Consider the following 22,601-nt stretch of genomic DNA (forward strand, 5'->3'; position numbering starts at 1 on the left):
TATTTGCTGTATGGTCCCAACACATAATGGGCCACCCTTTCTCGTGGGAGATGAGGGATTGAGGGATGGATAGCAGCATCCCTCTTAAAACATCACCAAAGCCTTACTGCCGTTGTCAACCTGCCTGTCAAGATTGACAATTACTGGCATAACCCCTCAATGGTAAAGGTCGTCTATGGGGGAAGACGAAGAGAGAGAAAGTTCAGTAATGGACAGTTGACGGTTGATATGATGAAGGCAAGTATATGTATGGGTAGTAGTGTATACCTATATAATATGACCCATACATGTCTTATACGTAAGTGCCCACTTACGATCTTTTTTTTTACACAACTTAGAATGACAAACAAGCTGACGGCCCACCTGATGGAAAGTGGTAACCGTCGACTATAGACATGAGCAGTACCATGGACGTAACAGAGTATACTGTTTAGCCCATGATACCCTCCATGCGTTGCCAGTCCTGGAACTCAGGTGTTATTCCTCTGTACCCAGCAAATTCACTTAATACTAAATTAGATACATATTGTGGGCGACAAAGGAAACCAGGAATTAAAATTGGAAATATATGTATAATGGTCAAAGGAACTTAGAAGACTAGGGCCGTGAAGGCAAGCCAAAAGGAAACAATAGATATGCGTGTCAATTTCGAATTTGGTAAATAATAATATATAGCTATAAATAATATATGTGGCCTGTACTCCACACATATATAGAATAAATATAAACACTACAACTAAAAGAAAAAAGTATATAAATTCTCTGATTGTTTTTAGTTCACTTTTACGTCTACACAGTTTTCCATTATAAATCTTTATCAATAACAGGGAGAGAGTCAAGACTTACCCGGCGGTGTGAATGCGCGTCGTGATTCTACCGCATTACAAACTACTAATTTGCTAACAGCGACACATCGAGACTTCTTTTCCAACATTAGTTCCGATTTAAACGGCCTTGCGGCTTCTACTTCCAGTATGTTCAGCGACTTCTTCGGTTCTAAAGGTATTTTGCAATCATTTCTTTCTGTTTGTTGCCTCTAAGAAGTGTAGTTAAGTTACTGAAATTTTATCATAACAAGAATTATAAATCTTAGTAAATTACTGGATAATAAACCGTGATCTCCGTAGGTATATAAAATAATTGTTATAGTTTACAACAGTCTCATTCATAGTTGGTTTTGTTTTGAAATAAATTATTTTATCTCGTAGCATTATTTTGAAATACTTTTAGATTTATTATATGAATCTATTTGTATTTTCAATATAATTGTCAATTTTAAGGACTGATTGATGTATTACCATAAATTCTTTAAAAATCTGATAACTTTAATAAATTTTAACAGATTTCTGTCTACTCTGTAAGTCGGAATCTAGCTTGAAGATAGATATATATTTTGTTATAGTTAATATAATTAGTAAATTTTTTGTTTCATAATAATGATAATTCATAAAAAAATATTGTCTACCCATTAATTTGATTACTAAGATGTAACGGTGCGCCAGATGAAGTTTCCAACTTGTTATACAGGCAAGCAAGCGAAGCCCGGCGAAGCTGGACGCGGCGCGGCGGCGGCTGGCGGCGCGGCTGGCGGGGCGGCGGCGGGCGGCGGGGCGGCGGCGCTGGCGGCGTCGTTCGGTCCGTTCTCGCAGGGCGCGCGCGGCCTGGTGGCGCGGTCGCCGCTCGTGCGGCACGCGTCGCCTACGCCCGCGCCCGAGCCGCCGCACCACCGCCCCGCCGCCAACACCGAGAACCAGGCCTTCCTTAACGACGTGCGTACAAACACCTTACCTATTTACAGTCACAGTCCGTCTCCCACGTCTTCCTGAACGATGTGCGTATGCGCATCCGCTTTCGGTCATTGTAGGAGAGGCGGGGATTGTTAGTAACGGAGACTGATGTGCCCATTGCTAACAATATATTTCTCTATCAGGTCAACCTTCACACACATTGTGCGAAACATTTATTAATGAATATAAAAAGCAGACTATATTCCTAATGTGTATAACGCGACCTGCAGTCTATTTTGTCATCCGAATGACTAGTATGAATTCTCGTTGAAGTTATTTTAATGAAAAATTCTAGCTATTATTTGTTATAATCTTTAACATTCCTTATATGTATTTCTTGCTAAACATGATTTAGAGAAAATATTTAAGTAAAAACTATCAATAGATTTGTCTCCTTTATTACAAGAATATTTATGATATGTCATTAAAATGGTAATCTGATAAAATAGGGTAAAAATACTATATTTTACACACAGCTTATGAAATTTGAATATTTATGTTCTTACAGCTTGTGCAACATGTTTTGGAAGGCGAAGGTGTGGGCTGGTTAAAATTAAATCGACTTAAAAAATTGATGGAAGACGAATCTTATAGAAATATGGTGCTCAGTAAACTAAATAGAAATTTCAACAGAAAAGCTACTCCAAGTGACAAAGTCGACGACGTGGTTAGTAGTTCAGAATTATTGTTCAATATAGTGTGAAACTGTTTTTATAACAAAGAAATTACAGGCTACAGAGGCGTAACACCTTAATCCTCAGGAATGGCAATGCATGAAAGGGTATCATGGGCCACACAGTATACTTTGTAATGCCCCTGGTACGTTTATGTCTATAGGCGACGGTTATCACTTTCTATCAAGTAGGCCTTTAGATTGTTTGCCATTCTAAGTTGTATAAAAACCTCATGACTGTAATTCCTGATTACCCGAGTCAGAAACGTTTGTCGACAATTATTTTGTGGTGAATGTAATACTCGAATGTTTTACATGGTAGTTTCGGGACCTTATTTTGCTCACCGCCCTCTTTGCCTATATCTTTATTTAGAGTGCGCATTCCATCTTAATTTTCCTTACCCTCTATCGCGAATGTAAAACGGCTTTTGCCACAATTACATTTAAATAATAAATTTCTTAAATTTTCTCCGGCTCTTCTACTCCGCTCCTGAAAGTCTGTAATGTTCACGAAAGGCGTTATGGCCTGCATTAAGAACCTACGTTTTACACTAGTGCACGCATCATTGTACTTTTTTATTTTCAACGCGAACATTGTTCGGCAGTTCATAAGCAAGCCAGTGTGGAAGGGCATGCTGAAGGTGCTGCAGGCGGTAGTGCACGGGCTAGAGCACACATACTCCAATTTCGGGCTGGGCGGCATGGCGTCAGTGTTCCAGCTGGCCGAGATGGCGCACACGCACTACTGGAGCAAGGAGCTGGCGGCACTAGACGGTGCTGGTGCCTCAGCTGCCGCCGCCGCCGCTGCACTGCTTGACTACCGCCACGATCTCGACACACCCTCCTCCTCCTCGCCTTCCTCCCGGAAAAGCTCGCAGCCAGGTCATTATTTCTACATTTTCAACAAGTTCAGCAAATCTTATTAAAAATAAATTTTTAGAAAGTTATTCGTAATCTTATCGCTGCGGTTATTTTCAAATAGTGCCATTTATTTTATCGTTAGTAACGTATCAACTGAGTTGACAAAATATACATTCTACGCCATTTTGTGACAGCAGCCGTTTTATATTATATTTAAAAAGGTAATATTGAGTACTGTATATTGTTTTGTCACCAGAACTAAAGGAATACGCAATATTTTAGAGAAACTGGTTCTAAAAAAATAGTTTTCCTTTTCCAGTAGTAAAAGAAAAATATAAAACACTTATCATTCCATAAGAAGAATGATATTAAAAGCTCATGTTTTCAGATATAAGAGTTTCTAAGGGGGACAGCCCCTTGATAAATCATCGTAATATTTCAAATGAATTTGACTTTAATTTTTATTAATGATAAATATAAGTGTTTTACTAATCTTTAACTATTTTTAACTCCTAGATATCCCGATCGTTAACTATCCCGACATGGATTCAAGCGAAGCCCAGAGTACGACTGAAATGTTCAAAGACATGTTGAATCAAAAGAGGAATTTTCTCTTCAGCAAACTTACTTCTTTTGACTCAGATGTAAGTAGCATATACACTTATTATGGATAATTACAATTAATGTCGTAATATGTTGCATGGTGAAGGATGTATGTTGACCATATTGCTCTCAACAATATTTGTGTGTGTTGATTAACTATACTCTCTTGAGCATGTATCGGATTACGTCAGCTTCAATATATTAACTCAAAATCTATGATTTATGACTATTTTAACATGGTGTAATATATATTTTTTATAGTTAATGTATAAATAGCAAAATGATTGATTGTAAACAATAACGCAAACAAATTACACTATTTATTTATTTAGTATATAATGGACAGTACCTTCTGTTTATTGGAACAAAAAGTTCGCATGTTATTTCATCGTTCTATTTTCATTATAATACTTTTTATTCCTTTTTTCTTTATTTTAATGATTAACAAATAGTAACATGTGTGTAAGCTAAAATTATCTTTTAAAATTATACATAGTTATACAAAATTATCCCAATGGTATGATAGAGGATTTATTTTCAATTATTAAATGTAATAAATACTGTTAGTAAAGAAATATTTACTAGAGTAATTGATTTGTGGAGGATAAACGATTGGTGATCCTGTTCAAGAATTTAATTTGTAAACATATAATCGTTTACACATATGATACTAATTTTAATTTTATTATGAATGTATTATGAACGTGGTGGATAATTTTGAGAAGCATCCTTCTTTAATAGTCATACTACATAAATGTATAACTAAGTATAGTGTAAATAAAGCATATGCTATCTATATTTATCTGAATGTTTCATGGCCGTTTGCGCTATACGTGATGTATGTATGTATTCGAAATGATCCATCATCAATATACGTACAGTAGAAGTGATGGGCAGTGAAGAATGTGTCACGTTCGCTTAACGTTTGTGAAGGTTATCTGAGCGAAGGTATTTGCGTGTTTGTATGCGTGGCAGGCGGCGCCCTCGTCCGATTGTTCGGCCGACGAGAGCGGCTCCATCACCACCAACCGAGCTAATCTCTTCGACCACCGCGCCTCCTTTAAGTCCAACCTCTCTGATACTGACGTCATGTTCCTCAATGTAAGTCTTAGTGCGTGTTGTGTGCTTCAGGCCTACCACAGATGTAAACGCAACTTTTTCAATTGATTCATGTAATTGTATTTGAAAGATATTTTTTATAATTTTCAATTATAGTCTACCTATATTTGAACGAATTTATAGGTACAGAATAGTTGCCTTCATAGTCTGTTCAACGTCATGTAGTCATCGCTTTCATAATTTGCCAAATAGCCATTTCAGTTTGGAACTTGGATTTGTGATATATGAATATCGGCTACTTGCCTCAGTTCGCATGGTTCATTGTATTTAATAAATGTTACTAACTAATTCTAGGTCTAATTGTGATTGGGTATATTCAATAGAATACCCTCACGTAAGTAATATTTTTATATATATATATATATATATATATATATATATATATATATATATATATATATATATATATATATATATATATCAATAAAAATAAGTGTACGCGACTACTGAGTAGGTACATTGTGTATTTTAAATCATAATGATTGATATTGCTGGCATTTGATGATCTTTTGAATAAATTATGACCATTAGTATATAACTCAGTACCTACCTATATTTAAAAAAAAAATATTTATATAATTGATTACCTTGGCTTTCACAAATATTGTTAAATGGCGTGAAAAATTGTAGTAACAGTAAATAAATCAAATAATGGACACTTTGATTCGATGGCCCGAATTTAAAATTTTATTAAATACCTAAAAAAGCCCTTAATCATTAAAGTTGAATAATATTACGCATTCTCAAAAAACTGCATTAAGCATTACTGTATAATGATATCTGGTATTTTTGTAATTAAATAACTTTAGAATGTCAAGTAAGTAGTAACTATAGTGGTCGTTTCTCAGAAAAAGAACCCTTACAGGATATTAATTTGAATTAATCTAGTAGATATTCCTTCTTTGGGATTTGTTACAAAGTACAAATGTACAACGCAAATCAAATGAAATTAATTGTTTGTTACCGCGATAAATATTTAATATGATGTTAATACGAGTATGAGACTTGATTAATGGAATGCATTGTAGATAATGGGACCTATTTCTTACAAAGCACTTGATATAAATTACGAAAATTGCAGGACATAAGGTTTGTTACAATGTTCAAAATTACATACCTTGTTATGCCCAGAGAAGTTTGTAATAGATATAGAGATAGATTCAAAGTTTTAAAAGATATTGGAGGGTCAAAGTTCTTGTTTAAATGTGTAAAGAAATACCATCTTCACACTGGGTCCTTTATAGAATAAACAGCAATGTGCAAATACCAAAGATTCACTGTCTCGTCTCTTGTGTTGTCCGTTTTTCACTTTACCCCACCCTTATATAGAAGGTATTTATATTAAATTCCATGCAATGATAAATAAGTATTAATAAAAATAATATGTAGGTTGGCAGAGGCGGCGGAGGGAAACCTCGTGCATCGAGCGTGTTCTCTTCAAAATCGTCGCTGGGCTACCGGCCACCGCCGCCGGTCGGGGTACCTGTCACCTCGCCGCTCACCTCACCAGAAACTGCCAGGACCTACCTCTTTCAGGGACTCATTGGTGATTATTGAAAATATGTTTACTCGTACCTTTGTTTAAATGTTTAAGGTTCACTTTTGTGTAGCACATAAGTACAGAAGGAAACTAAAATAATGCTACAATATTGTTATAATGCCACCTAGCTTCACTATATTATTTTGATGAATTTAAGTAAATATTTTCTATTTAATGTTATTTTATTTATCTCATTATTTTTAGGCAAAGAGAGATCAAACTTATGGGACCAAATGCAATTTTGGGAAGATGCTTTTTTGGATGCCGTCAGTCAAGAGCGAGACATGATCGGCATGGACCAAGGTGCGAATGAGATGATGGAGAGGTACAAGTGTTTGAGCGAGACAGAGAGGAAACGTCTCGAGCACGAGGAGGACAGACTATTGTCCACTGCGTTATATAATTTGACAGCGGCTATGGTACTGTTCGGTGTAGATGCTGATATCGTACGCAATAAAGTGCGAAGACTGCTAGCCAAGAGTCATATCGGACTAGTGTACAGCCAGGAAGTCAACCATCTACTCGACGTTGTTCATACTTTGGTGAGTTTTCATATTTATTATTTTGCTTTAACTAAGAGTTATTTATTATCTACTTACTATAAAATTATTAGTCAGTAGCTTAGTATTTCATTTAAAATGTTATAAACAATACTTTATAGAAAAAAAAATATATAATCACGAAAAAAAAAATGTATGCGATATATATGTTATATATATATATATATATATATATATATATATATATATATATATATATATATATATATATATATATATATATATATATATATATATATATATATATATATATATATATATATAAGTATTTGTAAGAATGGTAACCTCGCCTGACGGTAATGGTACCCTGTCAGATGGCGGGGCACCAGTGAGGGATGATAGTGAGAATTAAAAGACAATCGTTAGCTCATCGTAACGAATATAGTTGGTGTTCAGAACCATTGTTCCAATCAGAATAATAAAGATGGATTTGTTATCGAAATGACAGGGTAGTATAAGGTCGACCAGCAATACGACTAGCAGTCAGCATTATTAACGATCGCTCCCCGCCCTGCATCAATCCTTCCATGTAATCCCACTTATATTATAAATGTAAAATTTTATAAAGATGTTTGAATGTTTTTTACTCGATCACGATTTGTATGTTTGGTATACGGGTAGGTTACATCCTAACTCAACACTTTATGTACTTGATTCCGCGGCCACAGCCACAGGAAACAGCTAGTGTAGTATCTAATAGCATGTGTATGTGATTGGTTGGTGTGACGCACGGTGCAGCACGGCAACGACATCTCGCTGAAGCCGCTGGGCTCGCGGCTGCTGCGGCGCGCGTCGTTCACGGTGCACGAGGCGGACGCGGCCGGCGAGCTGCGATTCATGGAGGTGCGCGACGACGGCCTCGTGCTGCGCTCCACGCAAGGTGCGGCTGTACCACACGCCCCACGCCCGCGCCCCACGCCCCACGCCCCACGCCCCACGCCCCACGCCCCACGCCCCAAGCCCCACGCCCAAAGCCCCAAGCCCCAAGCCTCAAGTCCCAAGTCAAGCCTCACGCCCCACGCCCCACGCCCCACGCCCCACGCCCCACGCCCCACGCCCCACGCCCCACGCCCCCCTAAACACATAACATCTGATCCCCTCGCACCAGAATACTGTCTTCCGCGGTCCCATAAACTTCTAGATAGTGATCTACAATTAAAAGATATAGACTCTGGTTATATGTGTATATATTCCTTATTGTAGTGACGCTATTAGAACTTCAGTAGAGTCTAGTAAACGAATCCTTGAACGAACTGTTTACTTTTAAACCATTCCGAGCAAAACTTATATTATTGTATATTTTGAGTAATAGTAATTTCAATTCGGTTGTATTTTTATTTTATTTTATTAAATAGTCTTTATATATGTAGCTACCTACCTATACCTACCTACTCATACTTGGAAATTTTTTATAGAAATAAAAATCGTTGATCTTGCAAATTTCTAGATTAAAAATTAGTAATTGGATATTTACTTTACATGTATTCACGTCGTTTACAAAACAATTAAAAAAATATACATTTCAATTTTCAGGAACAATCGTGGAAAGGTGGTGGTACGAGAGACTAGTCAATATGACGTACAGTCCTAAAATACGAGTATTGTGCCTTTGGAGGAAGTGTGGTGGTCAAACGCAGTTACATAAATATTATACTAAAAAGGTATATATAAGAAGTAGTTGCTTCCATTATAAGCATATTGATATTTGTTTTATTATATTATAAAATATATGCAAAAAAAAAATGCTTTTTTACGATGAACTATGACTATTTTTAGACGGCTATAATTATTTTTCCTTCTTTACTTTCCTGTCATCTATTATCTTAGTTTTCATACAAAATTATTTACAAAATGCAACTTTATTTCGTCTTTCTTTCTTTCTATATTAATATTGTCACTAACACTATTTCGTGTTTCTTGTATTTTCTCATGTAATATTGAGCTAATAGTAATCAAATATTTAGATCTTTCTCCAGTGTTACTTGTATACAATTTAATTAATAATAATTCAATATTTATATCTTTCTCCACTCATTAAACATTCATATAATCTTGATTTTGGTCCATTAGAATGAAGCAAACAGTCTGAGAAATTGAATTTGTGTTAATATTGCAGTGCAAAGCACTGTATTATTGCATCAAGGAGGCGATGGAGAAGAGTGGGCGTCGACAGGACGCGGCCGAGCTCGGCGGAGAGTTCCCCATACAGGATTGCGCCACGGGCGAGGGTGGCCTTATACAGGTACTATATCATTCCAAACCTACCTGCCTGCATTCCACTGACAAGCTTACAACAATAAAAGTACTTTTTGCTACGCAAGAAATTATTTTGCCAAAAACAAACTATTAAAAAATATTATAGCCACCTTTGCTCGGGGTGATAAAAGGATTTTAACGATACCCCATACATCCACATCGGCACATTAGAAGTTAGGGTGAAATCAAGAAACTCACATATGTGAGTACATGAACTCCGAAAACAATGCACTCCTTTTTTGGTCAGCCGTGTAAAAGTTAATATAAAAGTTAATATTGGAGATAAACCAAGCAACTCTATGTATAGTACAGTATTTTGATATAATTTGAAAAGGTACACGTTGTTTAAATTTCACGAAAAGCAAATATACTTATTTCAAAAATTTCTTAAGTATTCAATAATTATTTTCTGAAATTGACACAAAATAGTAATATAAACTAAGCTTGAAGTCGCCTGAAAAGACAAAACAGAACTGTTATGATATAGGTTAATTAAAATTACGCAACAGATATATCTTTAATGTATATGTATTTTCTCTCGTGCAATTTATTTGAATTAATATTATAAAAATAATTTATAATATTGTTTTTTAATCCAAAGGTTTATTTATGTAAGTTTAGTCTTATGTACTACGAGAATATTCTTAGTTATAAATAGTATTGAAAGTTTAACCTATATATTGATACTAAGCTGGTAACTGTTATTATTTGGTAGTGTTATATACGATCGGCTTAGAATAAATTAATATAAGACAACTATGACACATATTATAGACTTGAATAACTCGTATCTCTATTTGGACACTTAACTGTTAATAGTTTATTATTTTGTAACCATATTATAAGTCAATATATTGATGTTTAATATAACATGAAAATTGGTGTAAATTGTGCTTACTTGTTTACGTAATATATATTCATAATTTATTACTAATATTTTTAAGGTGTGCATGGAAGGCGTCGGTCTTCTGTTCCACCACAGCAAGGTATGTCCCAATGCTTTCACTGTGTTTTTATAACTTTTTGTCGGCTTATTTATATTATTGTGATAATATACCAAAACAGTTTTGATAATAATATTATCAAAGGATATAATCGTTTGCTACATTTGTAAGTCCGTGCCGTTTTGGTATACTCATGATAATGATATATTGATCAGGTAAGGTGTCTGTCAGTGTCTCCGCTTCATTTGGAAAGTCTCGATATGATTGACCGATACCAGTAGAGTGCCGTACAGCGGTAGACGCACCTGTACGCCAATCTACGGCACCGGCGCGGTACCATGTCCCGGGCCGGGCAACGCTTCATTGTCTCAGTATTGTATCGGTGCCGTTAGCGCATTGTTATACATTAACGAAGCTTCTCATCCGACGATGACATTGAAACCTAATTATATCTCACTACATACAGGGGATACGTGCTATAAGTTACATATTGTTGAGTTACTTGTGCTGTAACATACTCGTATCACGGCACCACTCAAAAAGCTGCCAGATCGATCCCCCACATATTATATATTCTCATAACGAATTGGTTTATAAAACCTTTTAAATATACAATAATTATAATAATAATAATAATATTATACCCGTATGCAAGGACCACTCAAACTTTCCTATTTCAGTTCAAATTCTTCAACATTATACGATTACCTAAATTTTATCCGATAAGTACATATATGTATTTCTATACATTTTATTTCTTTTATAATAGTATCGTCTCCGAACGATTTTGCATTTTCTCTAATAATTTTAATTATCGAGTATAGCTTATGTCGAATCAAAATCCAGTATTTTGCCCTTTAATATCTTTCTATTACTAATTCGATGTAATAGCTTAGTTTTTTTACATTTAAGGTAACCGTTGTCTATCTGATTTACGTATATCTAATCCATACAATTTGTGCATGTGCTATTTGTCTGCCATACCCGTATACCGCTGGAGTGTGTGGGCGCCAGTGCCGGAGCGTCGCTCCGCTAGGAACTTTTGAGATGGTCCTTGACACGCGCTCGGCCGCCCTCTACTAATCTCTTCTTTTTGTCTGTTCTACTCTTTCCGGATACGCCGAACCCGCTGCGCTAAAGGATTTCGAGGTACACAGTGGTTCATTCACTAGTAATGGCGACCTTTACGACCTTTATGATCTCTGTCACGGTCACCGTGAGACGCGCTATTAGCGATGATCGTTCGAGGTCGTAGGGCTTTACTTGTAGTTTTGAGGCTTACCGATTGTTTTTAGCCGTTGTTAGCGTTGTATTAGTTCTCCCGAGTGCGGCGAGCGCCGAAGCGCGCGGTCGTGCATGCACATAGACGCCCTTTGTTTATTATCTGTTTATATAATCGCACCCGACAGCTTGCATTCGTTATCGTGGATCGTCCGGCGAGCGGTCTCGATATTTCGCTCTCACACATTGTGTTGAGGTTTAGTTCGTTCGTCCCTTATCACCCGGAGCCCGAGCGAGCGTCACGTCAGCGCTAAAGCTTTACGGACGCAAGTCACGAGGTCAGTCGTAGAGCATTCGCCATCTCACAAGTTCTGGTGTGGCCCCGGGCCAGTCGCGCACGCCCCTCACCCCGCACCCGACCTCGCAACCCTGCACCACCTCGCTGCCCGCACCCACCACCTATCCTTGCGCCTCTACCTCAACTCCGCAGCCCGCGTCCTCGCGTGGTTCTCCCCATCCTGCACCTAAACCTAGCATCTTCTATAAGCCCGCATCTCATAATCTTTCCTCACTTGCACTCCCCGCGCACCTCGCCTCACTTCGCCGCGCCGCCGTCGCCTTGCTCCACCCTCCTGTTCATTGCCGAATCTCTGGATATACAGAAATTCAACTTTTATTTACTTTCGGTATTAAAAGCTGCCGACGAGTGCGTTGAATTTTTGTTCGTCAAATACATAATATTGTGGTGAGCTAGCTACGTTTCGATACATTGGGTTAAATAAAAAATTACAGAGGATTTATATACTGCTTAATAACAAGTACATATGTAACATTGTATCGAAATTTAGCTTTTATATCGCTGCCCGTATCGCATTGGAGCATGAAGCATGCTTAATATTTTTTATAGAGCATAGGGCAGTAGGCCGATGCATGTCTTTTTATGATGTTCTAGTTTGATATGATAATTTAAATTTATAAAATTAAAGCATCTAATTTGAATAAGTGAACAGTACCATATTATATACCTACTTATGTATTAATACAATTTAATTACATAAAATTAGCATTAATACATACATACTTACATAATAATGATGCTATACATGATAAACTTATACAAATTTAATCTTTGTATTTATGGAATTTTAAGGAATTCTTAAATATGAAATTTGGCGTAATTTAAACCGAATTTGTCAGATTCAATACTTTCTGTATTATGTAAAGAATTAATCAATATAATTAAATAGTTATGGAATTAAAAACAAATAAGAGTTATTTATATTTGAATTATTTTTGACGAAATATAAATAATAGTAAATATAAATTCTTCTACAAATTTTTATGGCAATGCATGATGCTTTGTATATTTTTGCATGATCTGTTTAACATGTCGAATAATGTTGATGTTAATGTTAATGAATATGTACCGCCGACCGGCGAGTTGTGGAGTGTTGGCTGTGTTCCCTTACTAGAAATGTATCTTCCTACTTATATGAACTAATAATAGTTGTAGTACAGTCTAATTTAATTATAAATTTAAATACAGTCAATGCTAAATAATAATGACTGCTACTCTTATTAAAATTAATACGTAAACAATTTGACGACCCCCATAATCTAATTAAAATGTAATGGTAGGTAATTAAATATATTATAGATATAACAAGAATGTACATATACGTGTATATATGTATTATAAATTGTCTGAATAATTTATTTCACATTTTATTTGTAAAGACACTAAAGTACAAAAATAAACGGACGCTGTACCTATGTAGGCATCTTTATAAGCACATATTTTGATATGTTTATATTTAATGATTTCGTATACCGATTTATTCTTACATATTTTTTTTTTAAATTGCAGTTCTTTGTGCGGCTCGATCACATTCGAAAATGCTTCACACAGAACGGAGGTATCTTCGTTTTAGAAGAATTTAGTAAGTATATATTTTATTACTGATTACAACTAATATATTTTACTCATTTGTTTTAACATTTAGGTAAGATTATTAATTTATGATGACATGTTCAAAATTGTGCGTCTACAAAAATTCGAAGTGAGAGCGAGATTCATCATATTTTCTCGCATTTAAATTTAATCAGTCCTATGTATTTACACGTTTTCCTTTAAATGATTACCGTCGGTTTTATAATTTTTACCATAGAAGGGCAAGACAAAATGTACTATTGTTTCTTAGTATTGTTTATTTATTTCTTTAACACCAAAAGCATATTGTAATGTGACTTAAAAGTACTTAAATTATAGAAGTGACGCGTTTCGGTCTCTACACACGATATTTTACGATAACGTTATTTTACATTTTATTCTATGATATAGTGTAAAATATGATATCTATTTTTAAATTTCTATCTATTTGTCTAATTTCCATGCTGCATTTTGTTCATAAATTGACGTCTTATGTAACTTTTACTGTAAAATTTGTTTATTTTTTCTTCAGATCCGAAAACCAGACAAATACTACAGAGGAAGTACAAATCTATTATGGCAAGTATTACAAATCTTTTATAAAATATAAGCATCCTTTTTATGTTTATAATTGTTTTTGTTTTATTCATTTACTCTCGTGTCTTATGTTGTAGGCAGAGAAAGTAGTGCTTGACCTTCACCGTTTCTTCTCCATATGGCTTTCTCGGTACTTTGTCGAGACCCATGGAACTCAACTGCATTATGCACCTTACGTTTCATAGCCCCTACGGATGTATGTACTGTCAAATTATTATTTTTATTTTGCATGACATTTCCTTCTAACGCTTTATTTGTTTAACTGTTTATATATTTATTTTTATTTTAATACAATTCCGTCTACTTTTTGTCAAATTTTACTAAACATATACTTATTTAACATATGCTTTTGTAAACATTCGGGAATAGTTATACTACCTATTCCTATCATCTGTTTTCTGCACAGTCATGATTTACAGATATAACACAAAGGCTAATGCAGCTCAGCAGAGCTTACGCAAATCTATTAGTAATGGGAATTAGAAGTGACAGTTGCTTTTAAATATCATTACAAATATTCGCTATTTATTGGGTTAATATATAATTTTAATTCCTTTATCGTTAGTAAATAGAACATTTAACCAATCAACCAGTGATGAAAGGCTGATTTTAATTGTTCTTCGGTCTAGTCGAGAAGCGAATAATTTCGTAGAAGTTTAGCTTCATTTATAAGATGGCGGGCCTCTGCTATTTAGGTGATTTTTTATTTATAATCCCTTCGTGTACTTTACCTTTTTTATTTACCGAGAAGCTGCAAGACATCTAATTGTATTGAGTAACAAAGGTAAGTATGGAACTAGTGCGGTCTTTGACCTAAGAAACAATAAATTTGCTCCTCGAAATTATAGACAATTATCTACAATCGGAAAGTGGTAACCGATGTCTATAGACATGAACAGAGTACCATGGACATACAAGAATATTTAATAATTTAATATAAGATTATTATTTGATGTATGGTATTATTTGTGTCTGTTAACACAGTATAAGTAATAGTGTTAAATAAGGTACGTAAATACGTAACTAAGATAACTAAGTATTGGCACTCCCTGCCGCCCTCTAGGATCTGACCACACCACCTCTAAAATACACTTCAGCGCCCAAGCTCTAATTAATGTCTCTAGTTTACGCTTCAGTTGCCGCTGTTGTCAGAGAAGGACAGACAGTGCAATGTTTACGAAGTATAAAGAAAGTAACTAGCTAGTCTCAATTAGTATAAATTTTTATCGAAATCCAGAGTTATTTAAAATACGAATACGACTATTGTTACGTTGAAATTTATTTGGAAGATTTATTTATTTCGGCCAATTAGACAACTAACAAAATAATAATATACTTAGGCCACCTGATTAGAAATCATAACTTTGTCTCGTAGACATGTTATGGTTTCATGAGTGTCACAATATCTACATATCATAATATAGGTACTAGGGGGGAAACGGATTGTTAGTAATGCGGACTATCAGTCCCATTGCTAGCAATATGCCCTATTAGGTCAACCTCCACGTGGTCCCCCTTAGAAACCATCGTGCTAAATTCCAGGTGTATCCCTCACTGGTGTCCCGCCTGCGTTAACGGTATACGCTGGCGGGACACCAGTGAGGGATGATATTACGATTCCATTATCATCTATTAAAAATATATATAGGTACTGTGACACTCATGACACTACTCATAAATTGCTATTACTGAGAAATAAGTTGATATGCATTAATATAAAAATATTTGTACAAGTGAATAGTAACAGTGATCTAAAATTTTAAATAAACTTTTGTATATTTTATAAAGATTTGATGAATTATATTGCAATGAACACTGTGCAGCTTTTTCAAAGCACATCCAACAATATACCGAAGGGCGCTCGATTTTTCCCACGCTATCCCTAACAACTGCTACTGCTATAAGGAATGGTTCCATACTTTATGGCAGTCTATGGAGGTAGCTTATGTTCAGCAGTGGACAGATAACGGTAATTGAAGCTGATTCTGTAGTGCCATTTGTCTAAATTTATCTCTTAACCTATTTTAATTTGATAATTTTGCGAAATTACTGTGGTATCAAATTAAAATTTCAATTTTAGAGATCAGAATCGACTCCATTGTTTTTTTAATTGTAAGACATATCATGGCGTTTTTGTATGGAGTCCGAGGTGGGCTAGAACCCCCCCTCCCCACCCGCAACAAAGCTGACTTTAAATCTACACCCAGTAAACGTAGTGGAAAATGCAAAAATTAAATACAAAAACATTACAAATAAGTATTAAATACAAAAACAGAACAATATTGATATAAATAAATAAAAATAATATATAGAATGATTGTAAGAAAAGTTATCGTTGAAATTTCTGCCTCATAAGTATTCAAAATTGCATGTTATTGCATTTTAAGTACGCTATATTTTTATAATAAGCCCTATTTTTTTTAAATATTACCTTTTGTAAGATAATAATAGATTTTTTTCTATTTTAAAACTCAGGACAGATATTTTGTCAAAAAGTTGTTACAATGCTTTCCTTTGGTTATTTATCTTGGCTTGTATTTTGTAGTTTACATTATTTTACAAAAGACAGGCACATTCACATCAATTTAATACGTGTTGTGTAAGTAGGTAGTACAGAAAATGTATGGAACCAAAATGAAAGTTATAAAACCTGGCTGTTTATTAACCTCTAGTAGGTTTTTTTTAATAGATGAAGAGGGAATGGTACGCCCGTCTATGTTAACAGTATACAAATGTGCAGAATGAAACAATAAGAATGAAGTCAGGTCAGTTGGTGCATTGTAGCAAATTCACACAAATTACTCACGATGGTTTCCAGAGGGGACCGCGTGGAGGTCGTCCTAATAAGGTATATGATTAGTAATGGGGACTAAAATTTCCATTACTAACAATGTCCAGCCCCCCCCCCCCCTCCCAATTAAAATCCGTAAGTATTTGACAGTTCATGGCCAACAAATTTGTACCCTTAGAATGAGAAGAAAAAGTAATAATTAACATGGATCTAGTTGAATCTCACCTATCACATTTGATTTGCATTGTATAATCTGTCAAACCCTTTGGTCTACATGTTTCGATCAAAGATCCGTACATATACACACACGGAAAATATTACCCTCTAATTTTCGATAATTTTCACCCGTCTGGGTAAAAAGTATCTGCGCATGACCCGTTCACATAATTTAAATTGTCTATGACGTGTGATTTGTGTTTCAGGCTGACCAAATATGTTATGCTGTGCTATGCGTGTTCTCGTACTTCGCGGCCGGCCACGAGCAGAAGAAAGCGATCCTCGAGCAGGCGGCGCGGGTGCCTCCTGCCTCGCCCGCTGCGCTTGCGCCCGTCTCGCCCTCTTCGCACTCGCAACGAAGCCCCAAGGCTGACTTTGAAGTGGTCTCGCCCAAAAAAAAGACTAGTCCGCAGGTAAAATTATGAAGTTTACTATTTCGACCTTGACTCTCTAAATGTGTACACTATTGTAATTTTTTGTAGTTAATTTGAGATGTAGATTCAGTTAACATTTGACACTTGAAACAGAATAAACACATCCCAAAGACCATCTAATTATACGTATTTATTAATTGCAGATTTTAAAGGTATGACGATAATTAAAAGTTGTTTAATTATCCATGCACAGATTTACTACAGAATATCTATTGGCCTTATAATTCACATTTTTAAGTTACAGTTTAAATTGCAAAGTTTTAAACGTAACAGGTAGAAAAGAGGTCCCCGGTGAGCCGTGCGGGTGAAGCCAGAGCATCATTTGCAAAAAGTGAAGGTGGCGCGCTCACAGAGTCGAGAGAGGTGACGCCAAGTGTCGCGGGGACGGCGGCAAGTATCGCGGGGCCGCCGGCGTGTGCCACGGGGCCGGCAGCCGGTGTCGCGGGGCCGGCGGCAGGGCCGGGGGCGGTGGCGGGGGCGGGGCCGGCGGAGGGCGGGCAGGCGCACGCGGCGCTGTCCCGTGCGGGGAGCGCGCCGCCGCGCCGGCCGCCGCCGCCCGCGCCGCTGCAGCAGCGGCTCGCACGCGCACACTCGCAAGCCGCCCCGCCGCGCCCCCTCGACCCTCCACTGGTGCGTACCTGCTGTTACCATACTACTGCTTATGCTAATCAATATTATTATTATTCGATTACAAATCTATGTAACGATCTCACAATATTAGAATATTATTCATATTTCAATAATGCTTCTATATGTATTTATTTTTAATTATATAATTTTTTGTCAACTTATCAATCATCAAATAACAGGACTTTTCGCTTTGCAGATACCACCGCGCACTGGTGCCGGGGGCGGGGCAGCGGGGGCGGGCGGCAGTCGACCGGTCGGACCGCCGCCCGCCCTGCCGCCGCGACAGATGTCCGTTGCGGCCGACTTCAGTGCATTCAGCAAGTATGTCTAAAGATACATACGTACATTTTTTAAAGTTGAATTAAACCAAGCCTAGTACTTAGTCGAGCTGTTCTTATACAGTCGTAAAGGGTATACCTAGCTGAATCCCAAGTACCTCCGGACACTTCATAACAAAAAACAAGATCTGTATCTGTCAAAACTACAGAAAATAGTAACGTCTGTAAATGTGACAATGTGTGTGTGTGTGTGTAGTTACAACTAGAGCGCGAAAATAGAGTTTGTATGCTGACGTGTATTTGTAAGGGGGTGACGTCAGATCACAGTGGGCGAAAGGGTGTGTCCATACTGTACTTTAGTACTATTTTTTATATTGTGCTCCAAAGAACAAGTTCAAAATCTCAAAATACCTTGAAATTTCCATACAAGTAACGTGATAGATGAGTATGAGTGGTTGAAAAAAAAACATAAAAGTATAAAGTGCAATTTTTTAGCTTTGTCACCTGTTACCTGCCGAAGCCCCGATGATCTAAACTACATACTCCCTAATTATTCTTACCTGTGTTAGGGACATGCGCTGAGAAATTTTCAGCTTTTATAATGAAGATCTGTCCGTCGCGGCTTTTTGCTTTATATATGTGGTCGTAAAGAATAGTATATGGAAACGCAGAGCGGGCGGCAGCGCGAACTCGAGCCCCGCGCGACGGCCGCCAGCCCGACAGGCGTCCACGGGCGGCCCGGGCGGTCCGGGCGGTCCGAGCGGCCTGGGCGGCTCGAGCGGCCCGAGCGCAGCATTCGCGCCGACCAACCCGTTCACGACGCCGCGCCACCACGCCGAGTTCGTCATCCCGCAACGCACCAACGTTCGCCGCTCATCCACCACTGACCGGAATTAGTATCCCCGTCATACCTCGAAACCCTATAGGTACCTTTTACAAAATGTGATAATAATACATATAGATACATAATGCGATCAAAGGAAGAATAGGACTGCCTTTTCGCCATATTGTATTGTTTTAGTTGTCAAAATGATTAAGTAAAATTATAACACTATGTTACTTAGTTAAATAATATAGAAAGATATATATGTAAAATATTTTTTGTGCAAGCTAATGCAAACAGTACTTTTCAAAGTTGGTGGGTAGAGGTAAATGACGTTCCTATTCTTATATCGATCGCATCGTACGCCGGCACCGATGTATATGTACATAAATATATATATATTTTTCTTACTAAGCCTATTTAATAAATAATTCTGGCACCTCTGTTTTATTCTAAAATAAAATGAATAAATTATGTTTTTGTGTTATCTATATATGAATATTTTAATTTTTTTGTCTCATTTTAGATAACTCTTCGATATATGACACACCAACATTGTTTACTAAGTATACTGAGTAAGAAAAACATAAAGAACGGCATGTTCCGTTCGTTTTATCGCGGTGCCCTTTAGTATTAATGATAATAAAAATGTCTGTGTTCCTTAATTACTGTCTCTGCAATAATCATATTACTTATATGCTCGATGTCCAATGGTACCTATGCGATTTAGAAAAAAAATGTATCCTATTTTTGACGTTCTGTAGGTATCACCAGTTGTATTTATTTATATTTAGCATTGAACGTTTTGAGAATATAAAATTGCATAATATGGTTAAGACGAGTATACCTATACTAAATGCTAATTTGTTTTATATAACAATATTTAATACAAACTGTACTTCTTTATGACGTAACAACAGCGCACAACCGCCTCAACTTGTTGGTTACGTAGGTAAACACGAAATAACGAATTATTTTGTAAAAATGTATGTCCGAAATCTACCAGTGACATTAATTAATTTTGTTATTGTATCTATTCCTGATCAAATTATAGTACAACTATAATATAGTTATTAAAAGCATTTCGATAGGCAATTTGAAAAAATTAGAGGCAAGCTGATTTTTGCATGAATCTTCCTATTATGATTGTACACAAAATATCAAAAATTCTCACAATTATATTTATACATAAAATATTTTTATTTATTTATTTATTTATTTAAGTACACTTTATTGCACCAAATAAAAAGAGAAATAACAAATACAGTAAATATTAATGAGAAGTGATACAAAAGGCCTTATCGCTAAGCAATCTCTTCCAGACAACCTTTGGGTAGAGGACATTGAGAAAAAGACAAAGAGTAGGTGGCGCACTATTATATAAATATTATCATATACAAACATATATAGATACATACATACATATATACACATACATATATAATATATACACAATTAAATATATACATAACATACATACATACATACACATACATATATAATATATACACAATTAAATATATACATAACATACACATACTTAACAGCATACATACAACAGAAAAAAATGCCGAAGGAAAACGAAGAGAGAACACAGGAAAATAGTACTAAAGTGAGAGGTAGTAAGATTTAACAGAGGTTTTGAAGCTAGTAAGAGTTTGAGCGCACCGAATAGAGGTAGGTAGTGAGTTCCATAGACGAACTGCCTGAACAGTAAAGGATTTAGAATAAAAGGAAGAAGAATGAGTGGGAAATTTAAGTCGGAGGTTATTGACACTGCGTAAAGTATGATCATTAGCCTCACTGAGAAACAAGAATCGGTCTTTTAGATAATCAGGAGCAGCAGGATTAAAAAGGATTGTCTAAAGAAGAGACAGGATATGCAGATTACGACGAAAACGGATAGAGAGCCACTTGAGTTGAGTACGAAATTGAGAAATGTGATCATATTTGCGAAGACCAAATATGAAGCGGATACATAAATTTTGGAGACGCTCAAGCTTGTTTAATTGCTCTTCGGTGAGGTCTAAATAACATGAGTCGGCATAATCAAGAATGGGTAGGAGTAAGGTGTGTGCGAGCGCAATTTTGGTGTTAACTGGGAGGAAATTACGTAGTCTATTTAAGGCAAAAGTTGCAGCAAACATTTTTTTACTGACCTCCGAGATTTGTGGAGACCATGACAAAGTATTATCAAAAATAATGCCAAGATTTTTTACTTTTTTCTGGTAATCTATCATAACCCCATCAAAAACCACAGGCGGAAGACTGGTCGAGGAAATTTTGGAAATAAGTATGGGACTCCCAATAATAATGGCTTGTGTCTTCAAGGGGTTTATAACAAGACCATGAGATTTACTCCAGGCAGATATACGTTCCAGATCGGCGTTAACAGTAGATATTGCTAAAGAGATATCAACCAGAGGGCTAAAGAGTAAATCTGTAAATCATCTGCATAAAAGGTGGTAGGAAGATTGAAGTTTCGAAGTGATAGGGCTAATAAATAAGGCAAATAGAAGAGGAGATAAGACGCCACCCTGCGGCACGCCAGCTGACGTATGGCACCAAGAAGATAAAACGTCATCAATGCGAATACGTTGCCGACGTCCAAACAGGTAACTACGAAACCAGTCAATTGCCGTTGGAGAGAGGTTAGCAATCCTAACAAAATATCAAAATCAACAGTATTAAAGGCATTGCTAAAGTCCAATAATGTTAAGACCGTTAATTGAGAATTCTCCATGCCAAAACGGATATCGTCAGAAATTTTAATAAGAGCAGTAGTCGTACTATGACCAGGACGGAAACCAGATTGAAGAGGAGTTAAGAGATTGTTTCTTGATAGGTAAAATTAAGTTTTTGTTGGACAAAGCGTTCTAAGGCTAATATTATTTATAAATGATAATTTTGAAGCTAAAAAATTTAAAATATTCTATAATTATAGTTTGGATGTTAAGTGATTGTTGATGCAAGTCTTCAATTAATTTGGATAATACATCATGGAATATCAAATAAAAATGTAATTAAATGATAACAATAATCGGTATCTAGAATATTAATACTGGATAATCTTGTGGTAGTTTCGTGTAAGATTTTAAGCTTCCTCTATTTTTTACAAGTTGAGGCCCTTTAAATTCGGCTTTATACTTATTTACTCTCTGAGCGTTAATTTATACAACAGACAAAAAATTGTTTAGAACAAAGCTACAAAAGTTTAGGTACAAATGAACTTATCATGGTCTAATTTTAGTGTTGTCATTGCCAACAATAATCGTTTTTCACACAAAACAATTGTGTGCATATATTGTTTGTATTAGAAATCTATATTTTATAGTAAA

General features: G+C 36.1%; 1 protein-coding gene across 9 annotated transcripts in view; it reads left to right on the top strand.

Moving 5' to 3' along the window:
* LOC113523523 (MAP kinase-activating death domain protein) overlaps positions 1 to 19,984 on the top strand; it is a 41,806-nt gene extending 21,822 nt beyond the window's left edge. For 6 of the 9 annotated variants that reach the window (XM_052902383.1, XM_052902382.1, XM_052902387.1 and 3 more), the window contains 18 exons: positions 828 to 1,002; positions 1,528 to 1,769; positions 2,296 to 2,454; positions 3,066 to 3,342; positions 3,838 to 3,965; positions 4,900 to 5,025; positions 6,433 to 6,589; positions 6,788 to 7,125; positions 7,882 to 8,023; positions 8,677 to 8,804; positions 9,260 to 9,385; positions 10,344 to 10,385; positions 13,432 to 13,504; positions 14,027 to 14,073; positions 17,305 to 17,511; positions 17,806 to 18,162; positions 18,359 to 18,483; positions 19,112 to 19,984. In XM_052902383.1, coding sequence (XP_052758343.1) covers positions 828 to 1,002; positions 1,528 to 1,769; positions 2,296 to 2,454; positions 3,066 to 3,342; positions 3,838 to 3,965; positions 4,900 to 5,025; positions 6,433 to 6,589; positions 6,788 to 7,125; positions 7,882 to 8,023; positions 8,677 to 8,804; positions 9,260 to 9,385; positions 10,344 to 10,385; positions 13,432 to 13,504; positions 14,027 to 14,073; positions 17,305 to 17,511; positions 17,806 to 18,162; positions 18,359 to 18,483; positions 19,112 to 19,337 — 3,075 coding nt within the window. In that variant the 3' untranslated portion in view covers positions 19,338 to 19,984. Of the gene's footprint in view, positions 1 to 827; positions 1,003 to 1,527; positions 1,770 to 2,295; positions 2,455 to 3,065; positions 3,343 to 3,837; positions 3,966 to 4,899; positions 5,026 to 6,432; positions 6,590 to 6,787; positions 7,126 to 7,881; positions 8,024 to 8,676; positions 8,805 to 9,259; positions 9,386 to 10,343; positions 10,386 to 13,431; positions 13,505 to 14,026; positions 14,078 to 14,172; positions 14,288 to 17,304; positions 17,512 to 17,805; positions 18,163 to 18,358; positions 18,484 to 19,111 lie in introns of those variants that run through there. The other 3 variants (XM_052902388.1, XM_052902389.1, XM_052902386.1) reach the window with 2 other exon arrangements.
* The last annotated feature ends 2,617 nt before the right edge of the window (positions 19,985 to 22,601 follow it).

Source organism: Galleria mellonella, unplaced genomic scaffold (genome assembly GCF_026898425.1).
Source record: "Galleria mellonella isolate WM207_F2 unplaced genomic scaffold, CSIRO_AGI_GalMel_v1 utg90, whole genome shotgun sequence".
In the NCBI taxonomy this organism is placed as follows: domain Eukaryota; kingdom Metazoa; phylum Arthropoda; class Insecta; order Lepidoptera; family Pyralidae; genus Galleria; species Galleria mellonella.